Genomic DNA, 14,059 nt, shown 5'->3' with positions numbered 1-14,059 from the left:
GCATATAAATACCCGGACTCACGTGCCAAAGTGCTGAGGGTTGATGAAAGGAGAGATTTTTTGCGATTGCAAAGACTTGGGGCCTACGTTTTCGATTGACAGTGCATATATTTGTTCGTTAGTTAGTTAGTTAGCTATACAAACAAATTAAAACTGCACATCTCTGAGAACAAGTCATTTTGACCAGTTTACAGCTAATCAAGGGCGAGGAGGTGTGAGAGAAACATATGCACGAGCTCAGCCACCCACACAGATGCGCGTGCAATTATTGACTGGGAACATTTCCACGCTGTGAAAATGTTTACAACATGACTTCAGAATCAGAACGATTGGGAACTATTTCACGCTGGGAAGATTTGTACATGACAACATGTAGTGAATTACAACATCCTAGCCCAGCTAGACTAGCTCAGACAGGTACCTGTAGGGAATTACATATAACATTTTGCTATGGGCCTTATTATAGGGGCGGGGGCAATTTTGAACTGTGTATTAAGTTAGCTATCCAAACATAGTCCTAAATTGACTTCAGCCAAGTAAAATGAGGCTATGAGGCCGTGTCCAAATGGGAATCTGTTAAGATTACTTTTGTTTTCTATCCCACAGCAACACACATCACTGAGCCAGTGTGTGTGTGTGTGTGTGTGTGTGTGTGTGTGTGTGTGTGTGTGTGTGTGTGTGTGTGTGTGTGTGTGTGTGTGTGTGTGTGTGTGTGCGTGTGCATTAAGCCTGGGTAAACTACGGCCCTCTCTCCCTGGGGAGCACTTACTCACTCCAAGAAAGCAGAGCTGGAGGATGGAGCTAAACAAGGGTTCATTGGCCAAAATATCTCCTCTCTCTCCACACACACACACACACACACACACACACACACACACACACACACACACACACACACACACACACACACACACACACACACACACACACACACACACACACACACACACAAACACAAACACTTTCCGGTAAGCAATATCCCCTGAAGCACTCATCCACTGAGAATAGCCAAACAGTGGTAGAGCGAAGAAAAGACAGAGAGAATGAATGGAAACAGAGATAAGCGAGTCTAGTAGCTGGACTAAGTCCAGGGGAGCAGGGGAACAAACCACAGCCTGCCTCTACGACCACTTCTTACTGCGTCCGTAACATGTCGACCTAATGGCATGGTCATGCAGCCAATTGATTTGTAAACCAATGGGCCTGTCCCTCTTGCACATTCAGATTACTTAGTTCACTGGTTCGGCACGAAATGAATAGTCTTCTCCAACACTCACTCTGACCACAGAGATGGTACTGGGGGGGGGGGGGGGGGTACATGAGGGCAAAAGGGGAGGGAATATGCATATCTTTATGTTTACAGATTGCTCGTGTACATTAATCAGACATAGACAAATGCAAGTGCACACAAGTATGTAGATAACCCATTCAACGTCAAATGAGCCTCATTTTTCTTTTAATCAAAATAATGATTTGACTGCTCACCATACAGCAATCTTTATGATATTTAATGGAAGCTAGGGATATTTGACAGTCTGAAAGATATGTTGTGTTCCTCAATGTGAAAATGGTGGAAAACAACGACCCCGGGACTGAAGTAATGATCATCTCAGGTTATTTACAAGTGATGGAGTGTGGTTGATGACTGATGTGGCCGCACACAGACACTAAGCTCTAAATCTAATATCTATTAAATACAACCGCAAAAGATGCCTGACCAGCAGCACAGTACACAGGACTTCAACTATAGTTGCGAGAGGTGAGAATAATTTCATATTATCCACAGTCCGAGCACATTTCACTCATGTCTGTGTTCAAGTGAATCGCCATGAAAATCCCTTTATCTACGAAGGCACTGTGGTCCATATTGGACAATGCTGCTATTATGGTCTGTCGAGGTCTGTCTCCCCCACACTACGCAGTCCTCTCTTTTTTTTCACTAACGTCTCCACACTGACTCCTCTGTCTCACTGTTAAGTGGGGAAACATTCATTTGAAATGCTTGAAGATATGAGAGAGACTAAGATTGATTTGCCTTAGGTGACCTATAAGCTTACTCTCCAATGATTTCACCAGTGAACCCCAAATGACAGAATTAAGGATTCGATGTAGTCTTTATCGAGTTATTCAGGTGTGGCCTAAAAATCAAGAGGTCGCAAAACAGATATTGGGGGTACTGTCGTTCCACGCATGCACGCAATGGAAGACCTACTTAAAGATATCAGTCAACTACTATAATCTAATACACATACATTTTCCCTCGTGTCAGGATGATTTCACAGCCCTGTAATCGTTCGGGGGAGGGCTGGGAGAAATACGGCGTTGTGAGCGTTGTGCCTGGGAGACAGACCACAATGGGCACACAGATTACAGAAACAAGCCGTTTAGCAGGTAGACATCTCAGAGTTGAACTCTATCTCAGCTCGGCAATAGCAAGTCAACGGAGAGTCTTGATTGTGCTGACAGAACACCACATAACCATATTGATAATGATTCTATTGAAATCTACACGTTTAAGGTACAGAAGCTAACTGTTTGTCTTGTCTAGACCCTGATCTTACCAATCTTATGTCTGAACCAACTCGGCATGTAATGTGCTACTAATGAACGAGCAGGCCCATTGGCAGGCAGGCGGGCAGCTCTAATTCTCCTTCACAGGCGATCATGTTGCAGCGGAGAGCCAGATCAATACCATTTGCTCGATACACGGGAGGACTGGAATCCATAAAAGCGCTTTTATTGAGTAATTAAACACCCATTACAGTCCCGGGCAGCCAAACAATAAATTTGATAATCCTCTAAGACGTAGATCCACAGTGGTGATTAATACCCGGGTGAATGCATGGCCAGGGTGACATAAAGGCCCTAGACTAGATGACATTATGCTAAGGCCTATAGCCTAGCGAGCTAATACAGTACTGTAAACAGGACTGGACTGCCTTCCAAGGGAGCAGGGATTCTAGCAAATAACTGGGTTACATTGTAAAATTAATGGAAATAGAGGGATAACTGACATTGGCACAGGACAAATATGGGTCAGTTGAAATGTTGCTGTATCACTAGCTTCAATAAAACCCATTTTGGAGCAGCAAACAGTAAGTGAACCTTTGCTTACTTAACAATACATTGTGAATTTAATGTGGTGATTTGAAGATAAACCATAAAATTATCACCTGTAGCCATCTCTAAAATGACAAATATGTTTGACCCTAAGATAAATCTACAGTTACCAGTTAGTGATGGGGGGAAAAAATCGATAGTTACTGTAGATATCGGTATATTATTTTTGACGATATTTCGTGTCATATCGTTTTGACAATATTGCAATATTATTTTTGCGCTAGTTGGCTGTACCTTAACTAAAACTACATTTTTCCAATATAGCTTGTTCTCCATCTTCTTCCCATCTTCCAATCGCAATACATATTGTATCGACACCTAAGTATGGTGATAATATTGTACCGTGAGGTCCCTGCCAATTACCAGTCCTATCTACTACCACTTTAAAAATACTCACACTCCTTTTTCATAATATTGCAAAAATGATTTTATTCCGTTCATACGGCCCACCGCAGTTCTTTTTAAAACTTTTTTAAGGACCCATGCCTTTTACACTTTCACAACTCGCCAAAATACCCACAATGTCGCCCTTGTTGGAAAGCGTTTAGCCTTGTTGCGCCAACAATATGGCGTCTGGGTAATTCTTCTTAAATATGAATGGTCCATTCAGTCTCCTCAATGGACTCTTCTGGCAAAACCCCCCCTTTTCTATCCTGACAACAATATTCAGCGCAGCGCTCTTGGCAGTTTCCCGGCCAAAGTAACAAAAGAGGAACTCGAATACGTCGCTGACGGTTTCAAAAGCATTAAGCCCTCAGTGAAATGCCTAGTTCCTGGCGAAAGCAAAGTGATTTGACAACAATGGGCAAATCATACAGTGGTTTATGAGCTTTGCAGGACACAACGGCAGTCTTTTTTTCCAAAGCACACATTAGTAATCATGTCATTGAGACCCCCCAGGGTTCTCATTGGCCCGGAGGAGTGTGGAGAACAGGATGAATGTGTCGACCGGGTGGAGGGTGGAAGTTGGCCAAGTCTCTCATTTCAACACTCTGTCTAAATGTGATGAGGTTCTTTTGCCATACACACTCTAAGAACAGAAACACATACAAGAAGAACACACACTGATTTTATGCATGTTTCCCATCTAATAAGACTAAAACAAGCGAGTGGTGAGTTAAAAGTATAAGAGGACATATTTCTACATGTCAAACAAAACCTTTTTAAAATAATGGAAGCAATTGAATCGGTTGTCTTAAAAAAAGATTCTGCCTCTTTGACGCAAAACAACTCCCACGACTAATGCACACCCACTGAAAAGTCAATACCACGCGTGTATCTGCCTATATGGATAATGTATGAAACCAGGTTGAGGAGCTCGGCGCTGCATCTCATTACCCAGCGCATACAGTACCATCCTACATTAGCCAAACCATTAGCCATCCATGCAGCCAAACCCTGCACCCGACACAAAACACACAAAAGCTGATAAGAGACTCTAACACACAAATAGGCACGCACACCCACAAAGATACAAACATGCTTTCATACGCATTGCCACACACAGACACACGCCCTTCTCCACGGGTCCCCCGCAGATCAACCTGATTATGCACACGCTTCTGCTGGACGCGGCACTTTACAAAACACTTTTCTCCTCCGTCCTCGCTGTCTGATTCTCACCCTTCCCTCCCGGAGACAGGCCACAGGCTGCCGTGCTGGCCGTGCCGCACACACACACAACACACCCAGCCCAGCCACTCAAGGTCCTTTGTGCCACCCCCTGGCAACCTGCCAAGCTGTCAGACACACACACACACACACACACACATACACACATACACAGCTCTGCGGAGAGAGGGGCTGGGTGAATGAAAATGCCAGACAGGGACTTACTTGACCGCGGCTGACAAGAGAAAGACAGAGAGAGAGAGATTGCGCGATTCTCCAATGATCGTCTGCCTAATCAAGCTGTACACCAGCCGAGACACACAGAGTAAGATATAAGATCAGATCACAGGCAGAAGAGAGATGAGAGATGACTCAATTCCCTTTCTCTCTCTCTCGCTCTCTCTGCTGCTGTCTTTTTCTCTCCCCCCAGCAGCCCTGAAAAAAGCAGTCATCGTTTAATAACTGGTTCCCTCATCAGGCAAATGAACGCGAGGCCGCTTCGCATATCAATGCACCGTTTAACTCAGATGTCCATATCAATAACTTAATTAGAATTGCAGAAGGTCTCATTGGAAAATACAATGTACAGGATAAGCCGTGGTCTATTGTGGATCTAACGAAGCCGAATATCCGGTAGCGGGACGTTAGCTTTAATAAGTCTTTAGCATATTTAACTTTTCCCATCATCTCGGTAGAATGTGTTAATATCTAAGGGAGAATCTTAGCCATGGGTAGTATGGAGAGATTGAGCAGGAGAGAAGCCACGCGGGGTGAGAAATTACTGATTAAAATTCCAAATGAGCAGTGAAAAAAAGAGAGGAGAAAAAAATCCATAGCTTCGATTTGATTAAACCTATGAAAATGGTGCATGACATCAAAAAAAACAGGTGAACTTCAAACACTTTGAGCACTTGCCAAGCACAGGGAAGATATTATTTGAATTCCTGTATTCACACCAAGGTGAATTTAGCTGAACTCTGGATGAAGAAACAGTGCGATGTTCCTGAGATGTGTGCTGTCTGCCTCGATGTTCACAGCTGAGTATAGTTGCATGATGGGTAAAAGTGTTTTAAACGGTAGATGGTCACTAGTGGACTGTTGTCTGACACTGCTTCCCTTCTAGGCCACACACTGATTTGTTTACTTGTCTACTAATTTACAGCCACAAATCTCAACACACACCTGAGCTCTCACACTTGTCTTTCTGCACCAATTGCAAAGTCAGAAAAAAACCTCCCTGAAACCCACTTGTAATGGATCCATCACTATGCGAACATGTTGAATGTATTTTACGTTAAAAAAGATATATATATAATAGATTTGACAATAATGGGGCCCACTCAAAATAGCATACTCAAAATAATAAATGAATACAAAGTGCTGACTATCGTCCCCATAATGAAAACATCCGCACATACAAAAAAGACATCCCTCCCCGTATTACTGGGTATATGGTGATACCTAAAGTACTGTGCCTTCAGAAAGTAGTCATACCTCTTGACTTATTCCACATTCCGTTGTGTAACAGCCTGAATTCAAAATATATTACATGTATTTATTTTCATTTACACAATACCGCATAATGCCAAAGTGAAAACATGTTTTTAGACATTTTTTTTGCAAATGTATTGAACATTAAATAAAAGAAATGTCTGATTTACATAAGTATTCACACCCCTGAGTCAATACTTTGTAGAAGCACCTGCAAAGGTTACAGTTGTGAATCTTTATAGTGTAAGTCTAAGAGCTTTGCACACCTAAATTGTACAGCATTTGCCCATTATTCTTTTCAAAATGATTGTCTCTGTCAAATTGGTTATTGGTCATTGCTAGACAACCATTGTTAGGTCTTGCCATTGATTGTCAAGTAGATTTAAGTCCGAACTCTAACTTGGGCACTCAGGAATATCCGCTGTTATCTTGGTAAGCAACTCCAGTGTAGATTTGGCCTTGAGTTTTAGGTTATTGTCCTTCTGAAAGGTGAATTCATCTCTCAATGTCTGGTGGAAACCAGACTGAACCACGTTTTCCTATAGGATTTTGCCTGTGCTTAGCTCCATTCCATTTATTTTTTATCCTGAAAAACTCCCCAGTCCTTAACGATTACAAGCATACGCATAACATGACGCAGCCACCACCATGCTTGAAAATATGAAGAGTGTACTCAGTAATGTGTTGTATTAATACAAAAAAATGAATTGCTTTGCCGCATTTTTTGCAGCATTACTTTAGAACCTTATTGCAAACAGGATGCATGTTTTGGAATATTTTTATTTTGCACACGCTTCCTCCTTTTCACTCTGTCAATTAGGTTGGGGTTGTTGAGTAAATACAATGTTGTTGATCCATCCTTAGTTCTCCTACAACAGTCATTCAACTCTGTAACCATTTTAAAATCACCATTGGCCTCATGGTAAAATTCCTGAGCAGTTTCCTTCCTCTCCGGCAACTGAGTTTGGAAGGACAGCTGTATCTTTGTAGTGAGTGGGTATATTGATAAGAGGTCAACTGATTAATCGGAATGACCGATTAATTGGGGCCGATTTCAGGTTTTCATAACAATCAGTAATCAGCATTTTTGGATGACGATTATGGCCGATTATATTGCAATCCACGAGGAGACTGCGTGGCAGGCTGACCACCTGTTACACGAGTGCAGGCTGCAAGGAGCAATGGTAAGTTCCTAGCTAGCATTAAAGTTATTCTATAAAAACAATCAATCTTAACATAATCCCTAGTTAACTACACATGGTTGATGATATTACTAGTTTAACTAGCTTGTCCTGCCTTGCATATAATCAATGCGGTGCCTGAAATTGTGTCACTTCTCTTGCGCTCAGTGTAAGCAGAGTCAGGGTATATGGAGCAGTTTGGGTCGCCTGGCTCGTTGCAAACTGTGTGAAGACAATTTCTTCCTAACAAAGACCGCAATTAATTAGCCAGGATTTTACATAATTTTGACATAAAATTTAAGGTTGTGCAATGTAACAGCAATATTTAGACTTAGAGTTGCCACCCATTCGATAAAATACGGAACGGTTTTGTATTTCACTGAAAAGATAAACATTTTGTTTTCGAAATGATAGTTTCCGGATTTGATCATATTAATGACCTAAGGCTCGAAATTCTGTGTTTGTTATGTTATAATTAAATCCATGATTTGACATTTGATAGAGCAGTCTGACTGAGCGGTGGTAGGCAGCAGCAGTCTCGTAAGCATTCATTCAAACCACACTTTCCTCCGTTTGCCAGCAGCTTTTCGCAATGCTTGAAGCACAGCGATATTTATGACTTCAAGCCTATCAACTCCCGAGATTAGGCTGGCGCTACTATAGTGCCTATTAGAACATCCAATAGTCAAAGGTCTATGAAATACAAATGGTATAGAGAGAACTAGTCTTATTATTCCTATAATAACTACAACCTAAAACTTATTAACTGGGAACATTGAAGACTCATGTTAAGAGGATCCGCCAGCTTTCATATGTTCTCATGTTCTGAGTAAGTAACTGAAACGTTAGCTTTTTTACATGTCACACATTGCACTTTTACTTTCTTCTCCAACACTGTGTTTTTGCATTATTTAAACCAAATTGAACATGTTTCGTTATTTATTTGAGACTAAATAGATTTTATTTAGGTATTATATTAAGTTAAAAAAATAAAAGTGTTCATTGTTCATTCAGTATTGTTGTAATTGTCATTATTACAAATATATATTTTTTGGTCCTCCAATAACCGGTATCGGCGTTGAAAAATCATAATCAGTCGACCTCTAATATTGACACACCATCCAAAGTGTGTATCAAATGTCTGCTTGTTTTATTATGTGACTTGCCATAGCAAAGGGGTCGAATACTTATTGACTCAAGGCATTTCAGCTTTTCATTTTGTACTAACTTGCGAAAATGTCAGAAAACATCATTCCCCTTTGACATTATGGGGAGAAAAAGTGAAGGGGTATGAATTCTTTCTGAAGGCAATGCATATCTGCTCTTAGCCCAGATACAGTAAAAGTTGTACTGTGCTAAACCAGATACTGTACATCAGGAGACCTCTTTCTCTCCTAAAACCCCCACAAGACACAGGGCTGTCAGCACTCAGAATGATAACAGCATGATGACAGTCTGAGGGAGGGGAAGAACAAACAGATCACTGTTCAAATGGCTAGAGGAAGGATTTAGGCGTTTGTCTCTGGGACTATCATACTTTCCAAAAGAATGCCTTTGCCCATACACTGTCAGTCAGAGGAACACCAAACACACACACAAAAAAAACATCTAAACAGACAGCCAGACTGATCCAAAAGAAATGAAGGAGGAGGAAGAGGAGGAGGGGGTGGAGGAGGAGAGCGAGGAGGGACAGGCTGGATGTCAAGGATTTACGGATTGGCGGCCGTTCATCTTTGCAGCAGCAGAACGAACGCTCCTTCGTCTCACAGACAGTGTAGCAACAGACAGCTGCCTCTCGTTTCCAGCGCTGTGTGCCTCTCTAACTTAGATCACTGAGAGGGTTGTCAGCACACACAGAGAGACACGCACAAAGACAACATAGCCAGCTGCCACAAGTCCAGGGACTAGTTTTTGGGGACAGAGAGAGAGAGCGAGAGAGAGAGAGAGAGAGAGAGAGAGAGAGAGAGAGACTCAGAGAGGGATTTGCATGAGCCAGGCTCCCTTGGGGTCATTCCTCGCTCGCTGAGACGGAGAGAGCACAAAAGACAACACTTAACATATTTGCTAAAAGATGACAACCCTGCCTAGATCTCATTTGAAGCCGGCCTTTGTTAGGAGCGGCAGACGAGAGAAGTCCACTGATATTTGCGAGAGAGAGAGAGCGTCTGACAAGTGTCTCTTTCTTTAACATTACAAGGAATCCATCTACATACATCTTCCACAGCAGTAATTCCCCAGGGTTCAGTATATGCAAGGGAGTCATTTTGGAAGAGAGGGGGCTTCTTTAATGGTAAACATTACAGACGTTTTGAAACTGTCAGGCTAATTCCTGTCTTTAGTCCCACAGGGAATAGTCCAGCTAGCCTTAACGCCAAACCACTCTCTGTATTCACTCTGAGTCAGAGGGAAAATCACTAGCTAGATAAACAAAGTAATCGCGAGGAGACTGTTGTTTACTAGTGTCTCTGTTTGCAAAGACCGTTTTCTTTAACCCTCTCTAATATCTCTACTATCCCCTTCATTATCTCTTTGAGCAACTATTACGACACTTCTGACAAAGACATAAAATGAGACATAAAATACGTACACAATGAGGGGAATCATTTGTGCTGTCAGTTCAGTTTCTAATATAGTAGGGATGTGTAGTGGATAAGTGAACTTTCGTGTTTAGATCTTTAGTACAACATTATAATACTATGTGAGAGTGAATGCACACACACACACACACACACACACACACACACACACACACACACACACACACACACACACGCACACACACACACACACACACATACATCCAACACACCTACACACACAAACACACACACACGACTCTCATTACATCAGCAACAGCCAGTATAAATGACACAGGGTATAAGTCACTCTCTGTGCCTGTAGCCTCCACAACTTCCCTCACTCTATCAATTTATCAGGAGAACCACCGGGTAGAAACACACTGTTAGGGGACTGCTCAGTGCATACCAACTATCCATCACTACACTAAACAGCGCAGAATGTCAACTTCCTTATTTAGGAAATAACCAAATGAAATCCAGTAAATATCAGTACAGATAGTTGGGCTGATTTTTTTTTTAAAAGGAACAAATAGTGTTTAATGTTCACACAGGCTTTTGCCTTGACTTATGCGACAAGAGACCACCCCTTGTAGGGGCCCAAACTGAGATATTTGGATTTGCCAACAGGCTCCATGATGTGCGTAATAGAATCGAAAACAGAATACAGATGTGCTGCATATATCGAGCAAAATACATTTGAGAACGAATCAAGCAACTGCATTACAGCAAGGGACATTTTTACAATACAACGGAATATCTTGATCTGAAACAGTCTCCATCTTTATTCCAGAGAAGTTATTGGCTGTATTAGCCTACACTATAACAAGTTGCATTATGTGGGCTAATCTAATGAAAACAAATCTATCCTATCATTCAGCAAATATACAGTGGATTTACATGAAATGAATGAATTAGTAAAGTAAGGGGGTGGAAAAGGATAGTCAACCAACATATGTGACTAACTACACCCCGAACTGTGATGCGTTTCTAAGAGAGAGCGAGAGAGAGAGAAAGAGAGAGAGAGAGAGAGAGAGAGAGAGAGAGAGAGAGAGAGAGAGAGAGAGAGGCTAATATTAACATTCATCTCTATACTACGTATAAAACAACAAGTGAAAACATAGTGGCAAATTAACAAGACAAATTAACAACATGTTGACGTTGAAGACAGTAGGCTAAGTCCTATTTGTTATTTCCAGGTAGCTTAACTTGAACATACAGGGAAATACAAATTAGAGTTGATGCATAACATTCTATCTGGCCTACCTTGCGATGAATGTTATACTACATTACCTAAAGAACAAACATTCTTTTTTTGTGTGACTCACTTTAAAGTTCATTCATGTCCCTTTTGAATTGCACACCTCACATAACAGTTTGTACGATACACAGATCAATGTCACAAAGCCAGTCCAGAAATGGGATAGGCCTAAATCTTCTATGTTCATATATTCAGGATGAAGTCAAATTATTGTCATGCTCATTCAGGATATTTTGGTTTGGATGCAAAATATCTCAATATTCTTTTATCAATTTTAAATATGTGTCTAATAGCCTAACTAGGCTATATATTTCAGTGTTCCATGTTGATAAAGGCCTAATGGTGACAAAGATGGCCTCTTAATGTGCTATTAATAACTGCTTAATTACTGCTGTTTGCCATTTCTGATGAGGTTAATAATCAATTACACTCTAGAATTCTTATTTGTAGGGTAGGCTTCTGGTATAAGAAAATCATTATCTTAAAACAAATTACTGATCAATGATTGATATATTTGGATAACATTACAGTTTGTTTGCCACACCTGAGACTAACAAAAGCTAACCTTGCAGTCTATTCTTCTAATAATTTGATAATACTCTAGTATATTATATCCGTAATAACAACGTTTGAAGATTAGTATAACACCTTTACCGGTATATTAGTCATAATTTAAGCAGACTAATATATTCTGAATATAACCTACATAACAAGTGGACCTGGGAGACATTCCTGTTAGCCTACTATTGCCCAAGCTCTGCGCTTGAAAGGGGTTCTGGGTGCAGCAATTTCCGAAAACATATCGGCGTCATAGTGATGTGCATTCAAAGCCAGCACAGACAAACGCCAAGGGTCCGTTTGCATTCACAGCGACCATCTGATGCGAGGAATATTCCATTATGTATACTATAGTAATAATTTGTTTTCCGAGAGTGGCAACAATTCGGCCTAGATAGAGTATGATACTTTTATTTTATTGTTTTAATTTGGACACAAGCCTGAGGATGATAGCATGGAAAAATCAACATGTAGGCCTTCATTGCTAAACTCTCACAAAACAATGTGCACGCGTGCAACATATCTCATCATACATCAGTTATATTTCCTGTCATTATTTTAAAGAAACTGACACAAAACGCATGCTTGGAAACGAGCACGGTCAAAACAAACACCATTTTAAAAATAACAACAGTTAATCAAATGAAAGATTGAAAAAAATAACCTACCATAGACGCTGCTGCTACTGATCATTTCTCGCTGCGAATAACGGGGAAGAAGAGGAGAGAGCATTGGAATTGGAATTTGGACGAGGAGGAATTCCAAAGGTTATTTTACATAAGAAGCACTACTCTCCACTCTCACATTTCAGTTTAACGTGAGTCGTTCTAGTCAGGGTTACTAAATACTCATCTAACCTACACGCATACTATTACAAGGAAAGTGGACCCTGGCAGCAAAACGCAGTTGGATAGCGCTGTAGAGGCGGGAGCAAATCATGGTGCAGCCACTTGGTTCACACCAGATAATTTGCGCATTGATTGCTGTTATTATGTTATCGAGAAAGTTACCTGTGGTGATATCGCTCTCGCCTAATAAAAATACACAAGCTCTAGCATAGGCTACTCTCGTGCTTTAACAATCGATGGTGTGTCACAAGGACTGTGACATTGCATCCGCTGATGCGACTGATATGATGCATAGGGATACTTGTTGTAATCACCGTATGCATGTATAAAAGTTGTCTACTTTGAAACAATTCAAATATCGGCCCAGCACCCCCCACACACAAGCAGTGTCATTCGAACCCAGCAATAGCAATTGGATAGCCTACATAAGAACACAACATACCCATGCGGTTTTAAGTGACACTAATCCAAAACGCAAATGCGCTTCTTTACGATCCTAAAACGAACAAACTCGTTGATAAATGCATTGCAAAAGCAATACAAATTGTTTTTAACAGTGCCTGCTTAAATCCCTTATGATTCATTGCGTCTCGGAGGGTGGTGGTGTCTTTACGGATAAAGCGCTTGGGTTCCCTGCTAAGGCAAGACTCGCCTAATAACGGCTACTTTAATTGCGGACATCTCGAATCCAGTTCTGGAAAGGCTTACCTGTATGTGCGACAGGTCGACCTCTGGGGTTAGAGCAACATCGATCCACGGTAGAGCTTGCTGATGAATGACTGTGCGGTGGGTTAAGTGAGGCTGCGTGGGATTTAAAACCATTCCAAGTTAGCGCAGGCAACACTGACCACAGCCACTGCCATGTTGGAATTTCAAACCGTAAAACAGCTGCTTCGGAGACTGACCAGTATGCCTCCCAATGCGCATGCGTCTAGCTGTAAGGACCAGAAATTCAAAGTCCCGCGTAAAAGAGGTAATTATGCAAGGTTATTATCTTGTTATGCCAACAGACATCGAGGCAACATTGTATTGGGAAATAAGCAAAAGCTCGTGATTGTGTTCAAGTAAACGCTACCTACAGTAGACTATTGTAGGCTATGAGATTGGATCTGTCTAAGCAGATACTTTTAATCTATGGATTATTTGTAATTGCGCGCTGATCTTTTTTTTTTTAAACAATTGCAAATAAGAAATCAATAACCATTGTCCCATATTTAGAGAACAATCTGGGAATGTAGCCTATTGTGCGATTGCTGTGTGACACACGCGCGCACACACGGACACACGCACTCATTCCACTAGTCCTAGTTCTGTATTTCCCAATGATAATTATAGAACCAACGTCGAATTATCTATCTGAGTCCTAATTAGAGCTGAACTGTCCCAGTTAACACACTATCAGAGCATCAGTAG

At 41.2% G+C, this 14,059-nt stretch overlaps 1 protein-coding gene across 1 annotated transcript in view; it reads right to left on the bottom strand.

Moving 5' to 3' along the window:
- LOC110495797 (fidgetin-like) overlaps window positions 1-13,508 on the bottom strand; it is a 32,921-nt gene extending 19,413 nt beyond the window's left edge. The window contains exons 1-2 of the mRNA XM_021571237.2: window positions 13,355-13,508; window positions 12,467-12,497 (exon numbers count right to left, since the gene is read on the bottom strand). Coding sequence (XP_021426912.2) covers window positions 12,467-12,497; window positions 13,355-13,468 — 145 coding nt within the window. The 5' untranslated portion in view covers window positions 13,469-13,508. The remainder of the gene's footprint in view (window positions 1-12,466; window positions 12,498-13,354) is intronic.
- Between the last annotated feature and the right edge of the window lie 551 nt (window positions 13,509-14,059).

Source organism: Oncorhynchus mykiss, chromosome 18, assembly GCF_013265735.2.
Source record: "Oncorhynchus mykiss isolate Arlee chromosome 18, USDA_OmykA_1.1, whole genome shotgun sequence".
In the NCBI taxonomy this organism is placed as follows: domain Eukaryota; kingdom Metazoa; phylum Chordata; class Actinopteri; order Salmoniformes; family Salmonidae; genus Oncorhynchus; species Oncorhynchus mykiss.
This window is presented reverse-complemented; position numbering and strand designations above follow the sequence as displayed.